The sequence below is a fragment of the Centroberyx gerrardi genome, chromosome 18, assembly GCF_048128805.1.
Source record: "Centroberyx gerrardi isolate f3 chromosome 18, fCenGer3.hap1.cur.20231027, whole genome shotgun sequence".
In the NCBI taxonomy this organism is placed as follows: Eukaryota; Metazoa; Chordata; class Actinopteri; order Beryciformes; family Berycidae; genus Centroberyx; species Centroberyx gerrardi.
This window is the reverse complement of record NC_136014.1, coordinates 21308569-21330416: the sequence shown is the minus strand read 5'-3', so window position 1 is coordinate 21330416 and position 21848 is coordinate 21308569. Positions and strand designations below refer to the sequence as shown.

General features: G+C 42.5%; 1 protein-coding gene across 1 annotated transcript in view; it reads left to right on the top strand.

The window, feature by feature from the left end:
• Positions 1-21848, top strand: part of cnih3 (cornichon family AMPA receptor auxiliary protein 3) — a 62874-nt gene that overhangs the window by 417 nt on the left and 40609 nt on the right. Inside the window, 1 exon segment of the mRNA XM_071899277.2 lies at positions 13873-13941. Coding sequence (XP_071755378.1) covers positions 13873-13941 — 69 coding nt within the window.

The following is a 21848-nucleotide window of genomic DNA, read 5'->3' as shown; positions in this document are numbered from 1 at the left end:
GACGGTGCTTATGGGAGCTCCTGGTGCATCATCCATCCATGTACTGTAGCTTGCATTTTCACCAGTTTATCACAACAATGCCACCAATGTTTTCACTCTTTTTTTTCTAATTTATGGCTGAACATTTGCGCCTTGACCCAGTTAAACATGCAGAATTTCTTTTCAGTCGTGTGCAGCTTTCTAGATCAATTAAACAGTCTCCCTTCCAGATCAATTAGGAAATCTTGTACAGTGTTGACGCCCCCCCCCCCCCCCCTCCTCCTCCTCTCCCTCTCCATCTTTCCGCTCTGCTCCCTCTCTCTTTAATCAAGCTTCTGCTCAGCAATACAGCAATGCCAATATGACTGGCTGCACTATGGTATTTGAATAATCTAATTATTTGCTCCCTGAGCCCCGTCCTCGGTGCATCTCCATCATGCAGGGCCTTATGTAAAGACAGATTTGGGTCAGGTCTTCCAGCCTATTGCCCTGGGTCTGTCTTTTGCATGGAAACAACAACAGACCTGATACACTTGGGATGACTGATGAAGGGCAATTACAGCCCAATAGTCTGCCTGCTGCCTGCCTGTCTGTCAGACAGTGGCCCATGTGTCTGCTCACAGACCAGGCATAAACACTGTAATGTACCTTCATGACTGTAGAATTAAAACTGGTAGAGGAACTTTCTGTCCATTGCACAGACAGAAGGAGAGCACAGCACTGCATAGTTTCCCATTGTGAAAGGTTAAATGTATGGGAGGTTTGTGCTAAGGAGCTGACAGGAGAATAGACCAGCAGACAGTACAGTATATCATATACTTAATGATGCTATGGAGTACTCCACTCCTAAAAAAAGCTGACTGTCTGTCTGTCTGTCTGCCCCAGTGCACAATGGATGGATGGAAAACATAACATTACCTTCCATTATGTCTGTGATGTAAATTCAGCACTCATGGAGGATCACAATGGAACACATTATTCTGTAGCTTCAGCAATAATCCACACGGCACCGGGCTTTATTTTGCATTCTGCTTAAGACGGCAGAAACAGTGGAGATGCCTCCTCCACTGATTCCCATTCACAGAGACACAGAGACATGCAGCATAATAAGCCCGTGCTCCACACTGTGAGGGAGCATAATTAGGACGAGGCTGTGAGGTGGGAATATGGGTAAGTGTGTAAACGTGCAGCAGGGTTGGATATTAACACTAGCCACCTGCCAAATGCTGGAAAATTTTTGGCAAGTGCAGCAAGTAAGTCCGTCAGTTCTACCGGCCACTTTGGCAGGCGGCCAGCTTGCCATCAGTCATCTTTTTTTTTCCTATTTCAATAACTCATTTGGCTTCAAAGAGCGGGTGAAAATACTGAATCCTCCTGCCACAGCGGCCAGTTGACCGAAAGGTTACTTTTATGCCCTGAACAGCGTATTACTAAAAAGAGCAAGGGTGCTGAGTCAAACTACCCAGGGTGAAATAAAGCTATAAATAAAATGAGGCTGTGTAAGTGAACATAAAAAGACAGAGGCTATTAAACAGGCCACAAGACAAAGACAATGGAAGAGTTATGCATTGCACTGCCTACTACATATTAGGGCTGGGCTAAATTACGATATTGACTAAATCAAATATCATGATATTTTAGATTGAATACCTCGATATGGGTAATGTGATGAGATTTTGGGGATGAGTATTCGTCCTTTCATAAGAACATTTTGAAAATTAGTAATGATCATTAGTAATCAGCAATGTGTAATCAGTAATGTGGATATGATGAGCAGGTAAAGGCAATCATTGTTCATTTTACTCAAACATTTACTAGAAAATTGTGTCACTTTACTGTAACACAGTCTTTAAGACCAGGAAGAGGTAACATTTAAGTTATTTCACAATATTACCCAGACGATATCTAGTCTCATATCACGATATCGATGTTATACGATATATCGCCCAGCCCTAGTACATATTACCAATCCTGTCAGCAGGTAACGTGACCGCCCGGTTCATTAAGGTCCCTCAAAGTCGGAGAATGAAATATGACCGTACATCGATAGACTCCTGTCACTAATTGGCTGTAATCAATCAAACTTTACCGCTCAAGCTATTAGCTGACATGTGTGTGGCTTATCTACTCCTTGACTCATTTCCAGGTGCTTCCCCTCACCCGAATCCCCCAGATAAACCTTTCATTTACTTGTTTTGACGCAGGCGCTCTGATTGGACACACCTGACCCTTGTCCTCACGTCTCTCCCTGACAAGCTTTCCCTCTCACACAGCTCTCATTTCCACACAGGCGAAGCGAGTCTGTCAGACATATAGAAGGAGAACGGGAAGGACATTTGGGCTATCTTTGGAATATCCATTATCATTAATCACGTCCTTCTCTTAGTAAGCCATCCCTGGATTTGCCGGGGCTGAGGTGTGAAGTAAGTACAGGCTGAGTGATGAGGAAGGAACAGATCTTGTCTTGAGCTCAGCTTCACCTTGAACCCAAAAACATCTCTGCTCCTACCTGAACTGAGCTCCTGTGTGAGCCCCATAAAGCTGTGCCGGGATGATAAATTGGTATTAAAAATACTTCCTGACAAAATTTTGTAACCCTAGTGTCACCCAAGATGAAGTCATTTTGGTGAGAAATTCAGCGTTTCCGGCACGAGGAGCATCACATTGGGTTTGGGTGTAAGTGTCAAGAGCTAGGAGGGAATCAGGAAGTGTGTTGGATGTGGAATAGCAGGAGAGGAATCATTGCTCTGTGGTAACGCTTATCGCTCGGTATAATCCAGACAAAATGGCACTGGCAGCTTCAGAACCACTTTAGACTACGGTCCTTATTCTGTAATTACGGTGTAATTACACTTAAACAAAAGTTGACACATCTGGTTTGGTTGCTAGCAACATGCCTCAGTCACCTGACATATCCATCACCTGATCTTGACTGAATATTTACCAATTAAGATTGTTGGAAATAAGCTATTGTCAATGGAGAGAGGACAGTGCCCAATCTCCATCTTTCTTGCTGTTTTATAAAATTCTATATTTGATAACTCGATAGTAGGTAACTCATTTTACAGTATATTTTGTTACAGTCCAATTACAGTCATAGACATGAGGGAGCTGGAATTTAAATGACTGCATTCACTTATTTTTTTTACTGTAAATTACCAACATCTTGGGGTGTAAAAGCTGTCCCAAACTCTGGTAAATCAGATTTTTCAGTATGCATTTTTTAAGCTGGACTGGACCACATACTTTGGTTATTTCAGACTCATCTCTTTTGGACTCTGAGAGAGGAAGATACTCCATATGCATTAATGAGCTCGTGAAAATCTGCTTAGGTTTTTTTTTTTTTTTTTTTTTTTTTTTTATAGTGTAAAAAGGAAAGTCTAAACTAGCCTTGAGTGTCAGTTGCAGACTGTTGATAGTCTTTTTCACTGCATGGCAAGTCTAAATGGTTTAGACTTCATAAATTCTGTCATTCCTTCATCTTCTTTCGCTGGGAGTAAAGTGGCTTTCTAACACAAATTCACACGCAGTTAGAAACCACATACCTCTAACCTGATTAACTACTTTGACAGGTCACCGAAATGTATTCACCCACTGAAAACAAGATTAGGTAATATTCATGATAACCGTGTTACGATATCGCCGCTGCGAGATAAAATGACATTTGTAGCGCTTTGCTTCTAACCAGATGCAGCGATCGGGGGAATCAATCTGTTCATCATCACACGGAGAGCGGCGCCGCGGTCACCCATGGGAGCACTCAAGTAACCCATTACGAAGCCATTTTAATTAACATACAAGGTGAACCGCGACCTCCCCCGAGCTCAGCGTCTCTCTACGGCCCGACTCCGGTCGAACGATCTCCTTCCCATGTAACCGCAGCCCCTAATGTGCTGTAAGTGTCATTAAGGCTGGGAGCGAGCCAAGCGCTGCTCCGGTACATCGCTGATACATGGGAAAGCCCCGCGGTGCAGATATGATGTAGAGGTTCCCCCCGCCAACGTGGCAGAGGGGCAGAATGTCAAGCTGACACCATTTACTCTCCCGGCTGGTGATCCCATTACGTTGCGGCTGTTTTGGTATCAAGTGCATGCAAGGTGTGCCGAGGTACGGAGGAGCTGTGAGAGGAGACTGCCAATATTTTCACACTTCTTATCTCTTCCTTGTCTTTCGTTCTCTCTTACAGCTGCCTTCCTTTTGTTCACTATAATTACTTCAGGCAAAGCAACGTCGGTTCCTTAATAAATAACATGAAGGCAACACGTCACGTCGCCTTGATAGCATGAATCGTCGTGTTTTGCCTGATCGTTAAGACAAAATCCATCCATATCATGATGGATTTAGAAGTCGGTCTCCTCAGTGTGTTTCTAGCCTGGTAAGACCATCCTGATCACGTGACCTCACATTCTGTTTCGCTCCACGGATCAGTCTGGACTTCTAGCCGCCCACATCGATTTCCTGAAATTACAATGTAACCGGGCCAATCAGGGACTGCGTCGTAATTGATGACGTGAAATACAGGCCGCCGCTGGCAAAAGAGTAATGGCGTCTCCCGAAGCAACGAGCGGTAACGTTAATGTTAGTAGAGTAAACACAGCCATAAGTGCAGTTACTGCAGAAATAGACTCAATAACAACAATTAAACAAGAACAAGAGTATGCACTAGCGGAGTTTCTCGGCGGAAAAGACCATTCTTCCGAGTGGATTTGAATTTGCATTCGCTGATTGGCTGAAGGAGTTTGTCTGTCAAGGCAAGTACTCCCGCCCACTGAAATCGATGTGGGCGGCTAGAAGTCCAGAGTGATCCGTGGAGCGAAACAGAATGTGAGGTCACGTGATCAGGATGGTCTTACCAGGCTAGTGTGTTTCTGCATCACGCTCCGATTTTGACAAGTACAGGACATTCGCAGTTTTTAACGGAGGTGCCGTGTGAATAATCACCGAACAGCCTCATCTGTGTTACTGTCTCTGTGTGGATCGGATGTTGGAGCAAAACAACTTGTTTCCCTGGGTTTCTATGTGCAAGAAAGAGAGAGATGGTAGTGGTGGGGGGTAGTTGGAGAAAGAGTTGGCGGAAAGGCATTGAGGAAAGGGAAGATGGAGAGTATTTTCCTTGGTTTAGAAGCAGAGGATTAGATTCTAGAATGGCAGAAGGTTGATTTAGCCGCTGAGACAGATGCGAAAGTGCAGCGGAGAGATTGAAAGTGAGAGAGATATTTAGCCAAGCATGATTCGCGCCGCCTCCCTCAGGCTGCCGGAGGCCTCGCTCACGTGATCCGTAAGGCCTCAGACAGCTGCGTGTCCGGTGGGGAGGGATCGGTCAAGTCTAGACGAGAGGGACAGACAAGGTCGCGGCAAGATGAGAGGAGAGAGAGAGAGAGAGAGAAATGTGGATGAGTCTGTTGAAGCAGAGAGGGATGAGTCAGGCTGACGGAGGGACGAGATGATGGAGGAGGAGAGGGAAGAAGGGCGGAGAGACGACTGATTTTGCTTACTGCGAGTTAAGACCAGGTGAGACGGCGTTAGTTGACGGATGACAGGAGAAGAATGCAAAGCGATGATCAGAGACATGAAAAGGGGGAACAGCGGGCTTCAGAGAAACTGTGAGGAGGTGTCGATGCAGACAGCGAGAGATCAAAGGGAGATGGGAAAGAAATAATAAAAGTTAAACTTCTCAGTGGGAAGGCTGAAGTTGCCTAGGAGAGTGAGGGGAGTCATCAGGAAATGTTCTGAGGAGGATGTCAAGCTCTTCTAGGCAAGTGAGTTACAGTGACAGTGTAGAATACAAATGCAGAAACGAAGGAGTAAGAGACAGGAAGAACAAGAACAAGACATTTTGATAACCCTTTAAATTACAGGCCATTATTTACACGGCAATGACTGGAAATAAGTAACTAACATACTAATTACTGAGAAACAAGTTTAAAAAGGTGCTTTTACCAGTAATTTTATTATATAAGTGGCACTACTGTACACTTTTGAAAATGTGGTGCTGCTGGCAAAGGATAAACAAGTTCAAAAAGGAAGAAATCTTCTGCACACTATCTAGCCTGCTGCTGCTTTACAACTATAAATTGTATATTAAATATTCTATAGCTTCTAGATGGTCATGTTATTTATGATGGCTTCTGCCTGATGTCCTTTTCAGGCTCGTTCTGGGATTTCTGTTGTTTTCTGTTATTTCTGTAGAGTTAGTATGGAGTATGTTTGTATACATATGTGAATATTGTGCATTGTCAGTATTACTGTATGTATTCTACATTGTAAACAAATGCAAACCTAATGAAAACACAGATTGTTTCTGCACAGGTGTAGTCACTTGCTGTAATGAATGTTCCTCTCCTCCATGGAAGATAAATCAATGGAGATAGTGTGCGGAAGCTTTATTCCTTTTGGAACTAGTTCATCCTTCGCCTGTAGCACCTTTCAAAGTTTTCAAAATTGAACAGTAGTTCCACTTCTCTAATACAATTACTGGTAAAAGCATCTCTTTTTAAACTTGTATATTACTCAGAAATTACCAGTCATGCTAATGCTAGAATTACATCTATTTTACTTGGATATTACTTAGTTATTTCCAGTCATTACTGTGTAATTAATGGCCTGTAATTTAAAGGGTTACTGAAATTTCCACTTAATTGTCCACTAGGACAGTAAAGCTCTATGTTGCAGAGAAGGAGCCAGGTGTTACCATGTTGTCTGGGATCATTCATGTCTTAATGAAATCAATTAACTACAGATGGAATGAAATCAGCTTTCCACTTGAGGTGCTTGTTGCAATTGTCTCTTTTTCTGTTAAAGATTATACTGTACTTGTGCCATCTTGGCTTGTGAGGATGTACGCAAGAGATTAGCCCCAATAAACGCTAGATAGCATGCATGCTTATATTTACTGTTGCTCTGTGCCACTCCAATAATAAATATCCCCTAAAACAAAAGCGTTAGGTACTTGTTGTTAGGTAGTTTGCACAGGAGAGGACAGGAAATATAGGAGAAAGAGAGAGAGGGGGGACAAGCTAGATTCAGACTCACAACAGAGCTGTTGGCCCTGACCAAGCACAGTGTTGTCTAATCAGACATGTAGAGAATAACTGAGGAAATATAGATTGACTGTTTGATTGGTCCAGGACAAATAGGTTGGTCACTGTGTGTCAGGGTGGAGGCAGGTTGATAAATTATGCAAGGAAAGCCAATGACAGCAAAAACTCATTTTCTTTGACGAGTATGCAGAAGTCCTGCAACCTTGGGACACAGACTGGACCAGAATTGTTTTTTGACAAAGTGGGGATGCTGGTCCTGTTGGACGCCAATTTCACATATATCCCAGGCAGTGCCACCATGATGCCTCACCACACTCTTCTGAACTGTATCTACAGTATATCCACAGAAAAGACTGGGAAGTAGCCGGAGCTGAAGGCATTCTAGTAAGACATCTAGGTGTAAGAAATGCATAGGTGAAGCCGGCGATTGTAATCTCAATGAAGCAAACAGTCAACAGGGCTTTCTGGCACCAGGCACCGGAGGCTAATCGAAGTGGCGTTAGGTATAGTTGAGTTGGCTCAGCATCGATCCACATGTTCATTAACCCCTGCTGGCTCCTCATCCATCATTCTGACTCCACTGTTTCTATTGTTCTACTGCACAGCACATGCACTGTATCCACTCTCTATCTACCCCTTCCCTCCCTCCTTTTCCTTTCCAATTGTCTCTTCTCTCCTTCTCATTTCTCCTTCCACCTACACTCTCCTCCCCAATTCTTCCCATAATAATTGCCATGCCATTTTTTTTGTTTGTTTCTGACACCAGGCAATTTGGCAACGTTTCACTCAACACTGCACGTGCAAGGCATCTTGGTTTGCTTCCATAAGCTGTAGTCATAGTGAGGATAAGTAAGAGAATGGTTTAAAAAGTATGCAGTTTTGAAAGCCATGGTTTCTTTCTCTGTTGACTTGCAATAGCACTGTTAGTGTTGTATAACAATGCTAACAAGAGGCTGGTGCCAATTTTGCAGAATCCACAGTACAGGTCTGGAAACATTTTGAATGTCTTGAGACTGGGCTTGATAAGTGATCATTGGAGATGATGATAAGTGACCATTGCTTGCAAAATCAGACAAATCGATATATGCATCTCATGCTTCTGCAAGTATTAAAAATGCCTTCACCAGCTGTTTGTTTACAGGTCTGTTTGTTTTGTGAATGTTTCCCTGGGCCACATGATCAAAATCGATAAGGAATTGACTGTGAGGATTCAGGATTTTGAATCTCTTGGAATTGCATCGATTTTTCTTGTGTGTAAAGAAACAAGGAAAATCCACAGTGGTTTGACATGTATTGGGAAACAATCATTATTGACAGTAAGGAAACCAACCTGATGATATGCAGGTTGGTGTAAATAAACAGGTACAAGATAGTAAGTAGCAAATACCCTGACACCCTGAAAAGCAAAATTGTCTGTCTGTCTGTCTGTCTGTCTGTCTGTCTGTCTGTCTGTTTCGTCATCATTCGTTTCATTCATTCATGCTTTCCGGCTCTGCATGAAGTGAACAGTTTACTGATTATTATGCTATAATAATATGCATTGTAATCATTATAATCAGAGCATGATGTAGTCAAGCAATAGTCGTCAATGTACCAATAGACCACATCATGCAACACTTTGCGTCACGCCTAATGATGCCCATCATAATACTGCAACATTACACACCAGCTTAAAGTCAGAATTGCTTGTCATTTTGATTTGAAAAGGTTTACCTAAACACAGACCACACAAACACAACCTCTAAAAAGAACTTAACTGGCTTTTGGTTGCCTAGTCCTTTTGTTATCATTGGCTATGTTCACATGCAAAATGTATTCCGTTCTTAACTCGGTGACCGTAAGCTTGCGCTCCAGTTTTGAGGAACCCAGTTAAGATCCCTGGTTTACTCCAATATTAAACTGGTTATTTTTGCTGGTTACTATCGCTCAGTCAAAGAAAGAGTGGATAATTGGCAGCTGTACCTTCTCATACTTTTTGTCTGGCATACCATTCTAGCTGTGAGCGAGGCACCACAGGTAGACATGAAAATTCTGTTAACTGGTTTATTTGTGGCAACAGAAAAACTCAAATCGCAGGGTGGCAAAGCTTCATGTAAACACCTCAATAAGACCTAAACTGGAGTATGACCAATAGCCAAGTTACTCACGCTACATGTAAATGTGGCCATTGGTTCTTGATATGGTTGGTTATCGTTATGGTTGGTCAATGCTATTGTGTCCCTTTGGTGACATCCAGTTGAACCTACACAATAGTGTCTCAGTGTGTGCTACACGCATCTGACTCTGACAGCCTATACAGTTAAGGAAGTAAGTGTACAACATAACTGTTATTTAGCCTGCTGGAATCAGTGTCTATGGTAACTCTGGGCATTGACACATTAGAGAATGTAGAATGACTATTTTGGTCATACTTTCACTGTTATCTCTCTACCTACAATGCAGATAGTCTTGGAATTCTGGACAAAATCATATCTAACAATAAAAATATTCTCAGATTTGGGTGAGAGAGACAAAATCTAATCAAATGGGGGTCTGTGGCTCTAATGTGTAATAAACTAGGGGTCCTTGATATGAAAAAGGTTGAGAATCACTGCTGTAATGGACGCAATGCACAAAAATCTGAGGTTTGAATACATTCTGGTGCACCTATATAACTAATAGCAATATCATAACACAGTCACACCAGATTCATAATATATTTAAATACCTGATATAATGCCTAATTTTGTAATATAATTAAAATGTAATAACTGTGAATGTAGCTGCATATATGCTTATAATTTACCTCTGATGCCTCACAACGCACCCGAAGCAAAGAGTTTCTCTGAGTTCCCGTCGACTGAATGATGCTAAGTGTAGAGAATGCTGATATATGAATTCGCTACAAGGAAGAGAGTTTGTTTCTTTTCATCTGCTCACAGTAAAGTAAGGGGTTAACTGTGCCAGGAGTATTTCTGAGCATCAGAGAAACTGGCTTCTCCAGCTGTCTCCTCCTGCCAAGGTGTTCTGTGCAGATACAGGCCTACACTGATGTGAGCGTGTTACCAACAAAAACACAAGCCAACTCCCAACACACACAGAGCCAGTGTCCGCTGGAAAGTCTGCAGGAGAGAGAATGCGTTTTAATGATGCTTAAAAAATTCTGAGGGGAAAACCGAGCTTAAAATGCAGATAGAGAGAGAGAGAAGCTAAACACATTCAGTGTTGTTTCACAAGTTAGAGTGATAAAAAATGTGCAAATGTTGTAAAAATGGAAATGCAATTCTTTCTCTCAGTCTCCTTTTTCCCTCCCTCCTTCAGTTGTTTTAGGTTTCCTTTCTCATCTCTGCTCTTCAAAAACAGCATCAATCTCCAAACAGGCAACCCTTCTCCTTACATGAATCCCTGCATCCCTGCATCTCTGCACTGGCCATGTCAGCCATTTGGTTGCCACTTTGCTCCAGCGAGCGCCCTATATTATCAGCGTTTCATTATTAAACTTGCCATTTCTGCAAAATGAATTACACGCAACAAAAGACCAACCCGGACTTATTCACAAAAGACCCTTTCCCATTCGTGGCTCCGCATTTTACTCTCCGCCTAAGATAAGATGAGATAAAACTTTAATGATCCTCGTGGGGAAACTGGGCAGCCCGTGTTGTAAACTTTGCATCGTGCCTGTTAGTTAATGCTGGGAGCCAGACAGACTGCATGAATTCAATCTTGCACCATTCAATTCTCAATTGGCTGTATGCATATTAGACTAAGCATTGGGCGCGAGTTTCATTGTGCTCTAAATTGCTAGTCAGAGGTTGATGAGAAATGGATGTGCGGAAAATTAACCCGTATCGAGTGGGTTTAAAATACCGATGAATAATTGAGGCGAGGCACTGAATAATTGAAGCGGACCTTGTAGTCTTTTACATTAGAATGGATGTTCCCCCTGACTGCTGTTGTGCTGTTGTTTTTAATGTAGTTATTTCCATATGAATGCCTTGCAGCAGTACGATAGCAGCATGGAGGGAGAAGAATGTTTTTTGGCGGGTCATAGTTTCAACTCACAGATAGGCAATAGAGACATACAGAGGCAAATTATACACATATACACAACAAATTAGACAACACACATAGTCTCCCTCTTCTACTCCCTCTCTCTTTCTCTCTCTTACACACACACACACACACACGGCACAGTGTCAGTCCACCAGCAGCTACAGTCTGTACTGAAACACAGTGTTTATCCAGAATCGGTGTGCCAAGAGGAGCAGAGGGTGCCAGCTCGCTCACTCAAAAACAGAATTTGATTTGCACACAGAGCCCAAAGTCATCAACACTGGAGCCGCAGCAGAAAGCCCCTTTTTGAACACATCGCACATTTGTTGAGTTGCGGTTCTCTGGGTTTTTCGAGCTTTGAGGCGAAGGTTGTTTGAGATCAAAATTGATTGAGCAGTCTAAGATCACGGGGATGAAATTCTGTTTTGGGGTGGATTTCGCCTTAAGCCCGTCTAGAAATGACTCTGCCTCTCAGCAGCACATCCACTCTGTAGTATTCATCTCATGCGGTGCACATAAGGATGTATAGATGAGGTATTTCATCACCCCCCCCCTCCCCCCCCCCCCGCCTTGTGATGTACTGTATGTCACCAACAGTTTGTGTGTGTGTGTCTGTGTCTCTATGTTTTTGCGTATGTGTTTGTGTGCTTGCGTGCATGAGCAGATACATGTGTGCGCACTGTGTTTGCCTGCATGTACTGTATGCGTAGATGTATGTACCCATGCAGAGTGTGTGTGTGTGTGTGTGTGTGTGTGTGTGTGTGTGTGTGTTCCTGTGGCCCATGAGGAATGGCCAGAGGGAAGCCAACACACTGTAACAGTGAGAGGCAATGAGCCAGGATCATTCCACTGGGAAATAACATGTAAAGGGCTGCCTGTCACTGCGGGGGCGAGCCCAGGGAAATAACCGGGGATTGGTGCGGGCCTCTGCTGTCTCTCTGATGTTAATTCCCCACACTCAGATAACACACAGATCCACATGCACTAACACACATGTCATGGCTTGCATTATGTCTCTTTCTGTCTTTTTCTGTCTCATTTACACACACAATGCAGGGATAAAACGTGTTTGTTTCTGTACCACACACAGACACACAAAAACACGATATAGTAATCCATTTTTTTTGTGCATGCACCATACATGAACACACATACACACACAGACACACACACACGCACATACGCACACACACACACATTAACATACTTGTGCTGCTCTCATATCTTGCGGTTCCCCCATGGTGCGCACACATCAGAGACATACAGTGTAGTTCATATGCAGATACACTCACTGACACTCATATTTTCTATCTCCCTGTGTGCTGCCTCTCTCTTCCTCACTCTCTTAAACACACACACACACACACACACACACACACACAGACAGACACACACACACACGCCTCCCTCCTGGGGGCCAACTAGTTGAGCTATAACAGCTGTCTTTGTAGTGTGATTGCCTCCTTTGCAACACATACCATGAAACACCAATGGAACCGTTGCGTAAAGATGGCAGTTTCCTCGCTGTTCATTATTTCTTGATTCTATTACTAAGAGCTGTCCCACAATGCAACGCTGGGTGGGCGGCAGGATCAAATGACACCTATCCAGGGGTCTCATTTATTTTTAAGTCTCTTACACGCAAATTTTGTGCCTCCAGGCAGATCTGAGCCAACGTTGTAATTTAAATCAGCAGTTTACATTTATATTCTCCAACACTAAATCTAAAACATTTCTATCATTACCTAATGAGTGCTGTAGATGCTACCTTCATTTTTTTAATCATATTCTTTGGAGACATATTTTCATGCTTAAATGACATTTTTAGTCTATTTTATTATGATACGAGATTAAGTCATGGTATAAAAATGACATGCACACCAAAAATGTGATTGTATTGCGACATACTATGATTAGTCTGATTATGCTCTTAGTCAGACTAAGTGTAATTGTAACAACAGATACTCCAATTTACATGTATTAATAATATAAAGAGGCCATTCAGAACATGTATACACCTTCATCACATTTCTTTATATGTAATCAAGTTGTACATGTAGCTCATGTTGTTCATTCAGTCAGTTTTTTGTTATTTCTGTTTGAATACTTGCACTAACCATGTCACATGTAAACCAGATTATATGGGGAGGTGTCACTTTATATAGAATCATGTTAACAGCTTATTGCCTTAATCAGAGTATTAGCAATAGTCGCATTCGGCCGTGATCAGATAGGACGCTTTTTCTCTTGCTCAAACACAAAGTGCAGGTGTGACAGAGAGCAAGAGGTCAAAGGGCGCAAGGAGCGTTACATCATCTGTCATCATTAGGCCTTCATCAAGTTTCAAGTTCTGTTTCAAGGGCTGCTTTCACCTGACAGTGCAGCAGCCTGATTGGCTTGTTTAGCTTGTGAAACCGAGGCTGATGACACTGATGTTATGTGCAGCTAAAGTTGAGACATTTTCACCTTGGAGCCCACCATTGAAAATGACTGGAATAAAAGGCACAGGCGAGTTCAAAAAAGCATTCTATGTGATCATGACCTTATTGTGTAAATGTAGCCACTTTTCAGTGTGATTTTCTCAGCATAATATTGGTTGGCAAGACACACTGGAAACACTGAGGATGTGCTTTATCCATAAAGACAAATTTCAACCTGCCTTTCTTTCTTTCTCGTTTCTCTTTATCTGCTGCTTCTATATTAATCTCTTATTTTCCTCTCTCTCTCTCTCTCTCTCTCTCTCTCTCTCTCTCTCTCTCTCTCTCTCTCTCTCTCTCCCTCCCTTCCCCTTTCTCTGTCTGTCTCTCTCTTTCTGACTCAGATAACGGCTTTTGATGAGCTCCAGGCCGACTTCAAGGTGCCGATCGATCAGGGCAATCCACTCCATGCGGTAGGTTTGCTTTCCCTGCTCTGCACCATACATCTACTGTACATGCTACTCCATAGATTATTGTCGTGTGTGTGTGTGTGTGTGTGTCTGTGTGCGCGTGTGTGTGTGTGTGTGTGTGTGTGTGTGTGTGTGTGTAAAAATACTTTGATCCATTTGCCAAGGACCACACACATTAATACACTATATACCAGCGGTTTCTCTCTGTCTCGACTTTCTCTCCCGGTCTACCTTCCTGTAACTTCTTTCTTTCCTCCTTTCTTTCTTTCTTTCTTTCTTTCTTTCTTTCTTTCTTTCTTTCTTCTACATGTGTCTGCCTCTCAACACTTGCTTCCGTCTCTCTCTCTCTCTCTCTCTCTCTCTCTCTCTCTCTCTCTCTCTCCATTAATATTAAAGTAAGCAGTTGGCAACATGCTGGCATTGTACGCTCTCCTCTCCTCTCCTCACTTCCTGGCTGACTAGCGGGCTTCTATCAAATGACTTAAGGCCAAAGCATTAAGTATTAATGAAGTATCATCTTTAAAGAACAAATCCTTGAATCCAAATGTAAATAAAATAAATGCTCAACCACTGCCAACGCCCAAAACATGGAGTGTCAAGGTGTGTTCCTCCCCACATTGATTGACAGTGCTCACACTTACATGCTGCAGCCAAACATTTAAAGTATTTACAATTGTTGAAATGGGTAAGAAACAATAAATTGACTTATTTTGAAGAAATTGATATCATGCCCTGGCCATCTTGACATACTGTATCCTAGTTTCCATATTTTCTGTGGAAATCTTCTGTGGCTTACTTGTTTTGTCTAGCAGCACAAATGACAGTGATGAATTTTGAGGCACAGATTCAGGGCACTTTTCAGAAGAGTGACATGTTATATATACCGTAGTTTAGGATTAGCCTGTAAAGTTATGTGGGCCGGTTTGAGGTTAATGCCATGTGATTTTTGCGTTACATAAACCTAACAACATAATATGCTCTCACACAATTTCTTGTCTTTTTAACTGTTTTGCCTGAAAACTGGTTGTAGGGTTGTGATATGGGTGTGAGTTGGCAGGTTTCCTAGCTATTACTACTGTAATTGGAACGCACACCTAGATTTGATACCAACTGAGGTGAGGTGAGAGGGGACTGAACGCGAGGTTGTCATGGGTGGAGGTGCTGGAGGGTTGCCGGGTGTCAACTGATCAGCAAGGACTGTGATGAATGAGAGAAAATTGAGGTAATCGGCATCTGTAAAGCCTCCACAGGTGTTGAAGAAGCAGAAGGTGAACGCAGCTAATCTGCAATAAAAAAAAATCAAATCCTGATGTTCACCGTGTGTTTTTGAATAGATCTTGTCTGCTGCACACTGAGCTTCTTTCATTTATTGTTCCTTTCCTCCATTGTTGTTGCTGTGACTTCCCTGTGCTGTGGCCGCTAGCCTCACCTTGATAGACACAACCCCTGGCCACGCCCACAAAAAAAAAGGCGTTCACCCATCCCTAACATAATTGAAAACCCAATTTCAGGCAAATAGGGGGACTTAGGCATGAACACACTGGATCACAGACAGACACAGACTGATCACGTATAATACATCCTATTTATTTAATGTTATTTTAATGTGAAAAAAGTTGCATATTGCAGCTTTAAGTGCTTAGAAAATATCATTATGTACCTACAATGCTTTTCCACAGGGAATACACAGGTTATAACACTGGATTGAATATATATCCTCAACGCTCCCCTGGGCAGTGTGGTAAACAAACTGGATGTGGATGTGCAGCGAATATTGTATGAATGCTGTACTCTAAAGCTGTTTAAACTGTGCTCCAGCAGCTCTGCATTAATGTATTTGTATCATCATATGTAAACAATGAAGAACCTGGCACTCGATCTTGAGTGTAACGCGTGAGAAAGAGGCAATTTGACAAAACATGGGTCTGCTTGAGCCATGGTCAGTTGGTTGTGATTCTGTGACACAAAACACACTCCCCCTTTCACCCCCTCACTTACAAATAAGTCACATGTTAAATCCCACATGACACATTTGTTTTCATGTGTGAACAATTTTTTTTTCACATTGCATTCTGACATCACATGTGACAGTTTTTACTTCAGCTGAGAACATTTCAATTCATTGATGCAAAGTGGGGTTTTTTTTTTCCACAAGTACACTTTTTTTTTTTCATGTTTTCACCTGCCATTACATGTGACAATATTTTCTTCTCATGTGAAAACTTAATTTGACACGTGAAGCTGTCATTTTCACACGGGAAATGGGAAATCTCACATATGAAAACCAACGTGTCCAAAAACCACATGTGCTTTGACTTCACATGTGGATTTTCACGGGACTTTTTTTATAAGGGTTACCCCCAATCTCATCTCCTCCCACTATTTTCTTTCTTTTTTTCCTTTCTCAAACTTTCACACAGAGAGGAAACAGGCAGACACATCCTGTTTCATCACTCTTTTAAATTGCCCGAGTGGCAATCACAGATAAACGGCTTGTGCCAAGCAGTTGTGGAGAAAAACTTGCATTAGCTCTGGCCACCTTGGGAAAGCTGCCTCTGGTGAAGTTGTTTTAGGATGGATTCCAGCCCTCTAAATCCCTTTCCCTTGGGTCTTTTGGGGTTTTACTACCGCAGTTGGCTCTTTTAATAATGCATGGTGGTACAGTATGAGCAGTTAGTTTGGAGGTGACTTTGACTTAACGCTCTGGACTGCATATAGCTACTCCGGAGTATTGACTTCCATACATCCTTGGGGAACGAGTTGAAGAAAGAGGGGAGAAAAGTTGGAGAGGAGTAAGAGAGAGACAGCCAGAAAACGAACGCAAGACTTTGCGAAAGAGGGGAGAGAGGGAGACAGCCAGAGAAAGAGGGAGAGATGGATAGCTGAATGAGGATTTCTTAAGAGAGGCAAATGAAAAGAATTATTTGGCTTGAAAGGCATTTTCAAGACTTTGAAGACAGTACATTAGACCAGATTTCCCCCACTCTGTAGCACTTTCATATTTTGTCATATTTGCATATCATTATGCGATGCAGAATGTATCAAAGAATTCAGCAGGGGAATGGGTACACAAGGTTTTGTCACATTTTCTCTTCCCTTTTCCTTTCTTCTCACTCTCCAATTTCCTTTACCCATCCTTCCCCTCTTGCTTCTTCATATGAAATGCATCATTGCAAAACGCTGCCCGTTTCGAGAAGAAATATCTGTCCTGACATACGTTATTTCATTTTTCTTTAAAATACATACGATCATCCTCAAACTTGCAGCCATTCTCAACGTTCAAAGTTCTTATGATAGGTTGAAGTTAATGTCTAAGCCTTGAAAATCATTGAAAGTCTGTGGATTTGAGGAAATAATAAGGCCTTTTTATCAAAATATAGCACCCAAATTTATCAATATGCCTCAGCTCTCTGGCCCCAGGATCAACATCCTGAGGAAAACCCTGTGATGGAGATTTGCGTTGATTCGCGTCCTCTTTAGTTTTAAAAGTAATGATTTCAGCATGATTTCTTGACTTGAAATGGATAAAAAATGAAGCCTCTATGACGTCTAATTTTAACCAAAGTCATTTCTTACCCCAAAACATGACCTAAAAAGTCCTTGAATTTGATGTCCATGGGGGAACCCTGTTTTTTATTGTAGGTAAACCACCCTGTTCACAAAAATGGATCACTCCTACCATGGCTGTTGTTTGTTATATAAAGCAGGCTCACAAGCATCAAGGGATTCAGTCGCAGTTCAACTGAATGTTAGAATGGGCAAGATGAGTAATGAAAGCAGCTGAGAGAGTAGAAACTGTTTCTAGCATCTCAGAAAGCTCCTGGGCTTTGTGCGCCTGATAGTGTCTACGAATGGTGCGACTGCTAGTATTTAAAGTGGTAATACACAAGATCCCCATTGGCAATAAGCGGTCATTGCTGTGGTGTTTCTGCACTGCACTTGCCGGAGATCACCTGTCAATCAAACAGTGTGGGCGGGACTGTGACGTCTTTTTCCTTGGATTTTCTGTTGATGAAGTTTGAGTTTCTCTTTTCTCTGTCTGTTCAGCCATGGTGGCTCTCGCTGCTCATGCTAACTACACCAGTTCTTCTTCTGTTGATTCAAAACAAACTGCTGTTGCTGCTGTCGGAAATGTGGGTGGGTCAGCACATGGATCCCCACCTTGAGAAACACACACACACACACACACACACACACACAGACATGAGCACATATACACACACAAGGACATGCAAACATACACACATACACACACACAAACATGCAGGGACATGGATGCAGGCACATACACACACAAGGACACAGGCAAGTATACACACACACACACACACACACACACACAATCATACCACAAGACATAGGTATAGTCTCAAAGACTCACAAGGACACACATACAATTACACATACAAACATGCAAGGAATGCAGATGCAGGGCAGGCACTCACACAAGAGTATGTGCGCACACACACTCTCTCTCTCACACACACACACACACACACACACACACTCACACATCGTGTAAGTTGGGTCTGGCCTGGTACTAGGTGGGTGTGCCTCATAACGAACCTAATAAACCTAAATAAACCTAATAAATGTTAATAATACTCCATCACAGATTTCACTTTCATGTATTTGTTGCTCATGAATGTCACTTCTTCTTTCAAATGGAATAAAACTTCAAACTCTCACATCCTCGCTCACTCTTCCCATCTTCCTTCCTGCCTTTATTCTCCCTTTCACCAGAGGAGGTTATCAATCAGAGGGTGATGGCTTCCTCCTGAGTGCTGCCATATCTCCCCCACACACACACATTTATACACACATACAGGCATGATCCAACTCTCACTGACTCTCTCTCTCTCTCTCTCTCTCTCTCTCTCTCTCTCTTTCTCACACACTGGTATAATGTCTCTCACCCGCTCTTCCTTCCTTCCTTCCTTCCTCTCTCTCTCTGTCTTTCGTTCTCGCAACCAGGCAGTCTAATTAGCGGTTTCTGTCAGCCTGCTCCCTCGGGGGGGAACCTCACTTGGTGGGGACCCTTCACACACACACACACACACACACACACGCAGACACACACACACACACACACACACACACACACACACACACACACACACACACGGGTGCAATCTCTGTCTGTCAATCTCATACACAGATATCGACAGTATATTTCATGATATGCAACACTTGCTTCATTTACCCTCTCTCTCTCTCTCTCTCTCTCTCTCTCTCTCTCTGTCTCTCTCTCTCTCTCTCTCTCTCTCTCTCTCTCAGTTGCACACACTCATACATACAGATCTATATTCACCAGTTATAATCAGGTCATGTAGAGGAAATAGTATAGGGAGGAATGTCACTGCACATTGTTTTTGGCCTCAAAAACTATGTTGATTCCAAAGAAAAGTAGGGCTGTTGATGCTGGAGGTGGAAATGTTTTGGATGTCAATAACTTTTTGTCTTTAATAGTTTATACATGTGTTATTTTGTGTGTGTGTGTGTGTGTGTGTGTGTGTGTGTCTGTATGTGTATCTGCATCGCTGCAGAGTCGTTTTACAACATAGAATTAAACCAGCAGTTTAACTACATTTTATTTTAGCATGATGGTAGTTGAACTAAATTGAAATTTGGATAGTAGTTTATTACTTGAGGTGTGGTTGCTGCAATACCTTACATTATTGTCTGTAAAAGAAGATGTGCATTTTTTTCATTCCTTTATTTATTTCCTCTACCAAGGAGGTTACGTATTTTTTGGCACTGTTAATTTGTTTGCCTGTCTGTCTGCAGGATTTCTCAATAACCTACTAAATGGATTTCCGTTAAATTTGGTGGGCAGATCGGCCTTGGGCCAAGGAACAATTGATTAGAATTTGGTAGTGATCCAGATCTGGGATTTCCCGCACTAGATAATTATTGCTTTTTAGCTTAACCACAAAACTAACAGAGATGGAGACTTGGATTCCAAATCCAAGGGTTTGTTTACAGGGTCAATAAATCAATTTAACTTTAAACTCCAGTGATCAGAACGATGTGTTTGGGTGTAACAGTAAGATGGATAATTGCTCAGTGTTAGTGGAGGTTTGCGCTCTCTGAGTGCCTTCAAGTTTTTGTCATTTTTTCATTTACTCCTTTATTTGCCAGGGCTGTATAAGTCAGATGTTACAAAGACCCTCTTATTGATTCATTATAAATTTACATACAACAGAAAGTTAACATTCCCTCGACCTCACCTCACAACAAGACCTGCATTTTATTCCCCGGCCCTTTCTGTGTGGAGTTTGCATGTTCTCCCCGTGTTTGCATGGGTTTCTTCTGGATGCTCCGGTTTCCTCCCACAGTCCAAAAGACATGCAGGTGGATTGGACACTCATAGGTATGAATGTGATCGTTTATCGGCCCTGTATCCCATGTATACTGGGACAGGCTTCAGCCCCCTGTGACCCTGAAAGCAATAAGTGGGTTAAGAAAATGAATGATCGAATGAATGAACGCTGCATTGGGAAATCAGCTTGTTGTCTGCAGCGTGAGAGAAGTGAGAGAAGACAGGATGTAAAAACTGCCGGGCCGGTGCTGTTCAGCGACTGTTTGAAGCCACCAGTGAGATAATGCAAAGGTGCTGGAAGGAAAGTAAGCTGTCCCAGTCAGCATGAGTGGAACGTGGTAGTGAAAAGCTTTTTTTTTCTCTTCTTATTCTCTTTTAACTGGTTCCCGAAGTACAGTACTTACTGTTCTACTACTTCCTGACCTCATTTTCTACAGTGTGCTGTGCCACACTTTTTTAAAAAGCACGAGGGCTTCAAGGAATCTTATGGGGTTCCTCAGATTACAACCACTGGGAAACCCCAGAAGGTTCCTTGAAGAACACCTTTGTAAACATCTAACATACATCTAACATACAGGGGTTCTTCAAAGAGCGCTATAGGGATATATTTTCCTACTGGGGGACCCTAAGGTGTTCATTGGCTCCCTGTGGGTCTTAACAGAATCCACAATGAACCGTTTGCTTTTGGAGTGCAGAGTAAGAGCAGCAGGGTGTGGGGAGACGCAGCGCTGACTGATCGCTCAGATCAGTGGCTGCTCATTGTCATCAGATGCACACAGGCTCATCTGCATGCTCAAACACACGTGTACGCATGTATGCACACTCATATACTCACACACACACGCTCTCACACACACAATATTAAGGATGGGACGATATATCGAAATTCAATATATCGCAATACAGAAATGTGATATCGTGGGGCAGAAAAATAAACTGTGATATTAGCTACATTTTATTCTGCTGTAGTAATCACAAATGAGATGACTTGCCCATCACAATTTCATAAGCTCTCCATCCAAATCATGTTATTTTCACTTTGTAATGACATTTTTAAATTGTTGTTTACATTCTAGCAAGCCAATGCCATCGCTAGAAAGATTTGTAGATTTGTGGCTCAGAAATAAACATAATTCTGCACAGTCAGATTTATGCCGTGCTCAGATTACAGGAGTTTTTCGCCGATTTATCCCCGATTCGCCCCTCCCGACAATCGGAGGAGAAATCTGGATCTGAGTCTTGGTCGGAACCGAAGTTCAGCACAGAATATCTGGTAATGTGAGCAGTTTACAGATCAAATCTTAACCCTCCCGAACTGTTCGAAGACGCATCGGAGCCGCCCCGATAATTTCTAACCTGTTTGATATTTGCGAGTATCTGCACGGCGACGTCACGTCATTATGCCTTTCAACATTGGACAATACAACTTTAACGTCCCGGCCGGGACAGCTGACGGTATTGCCTAGCAACGGTAAACCTTTTAGCACTTTTAGCGCTAGGCTAGCGATAGCATACCAATGTTATAACAAACAAATATTAAAACTGACGGTTAAATTCTCACCTCCGGTCCTCCGGAACGGACTGCCCA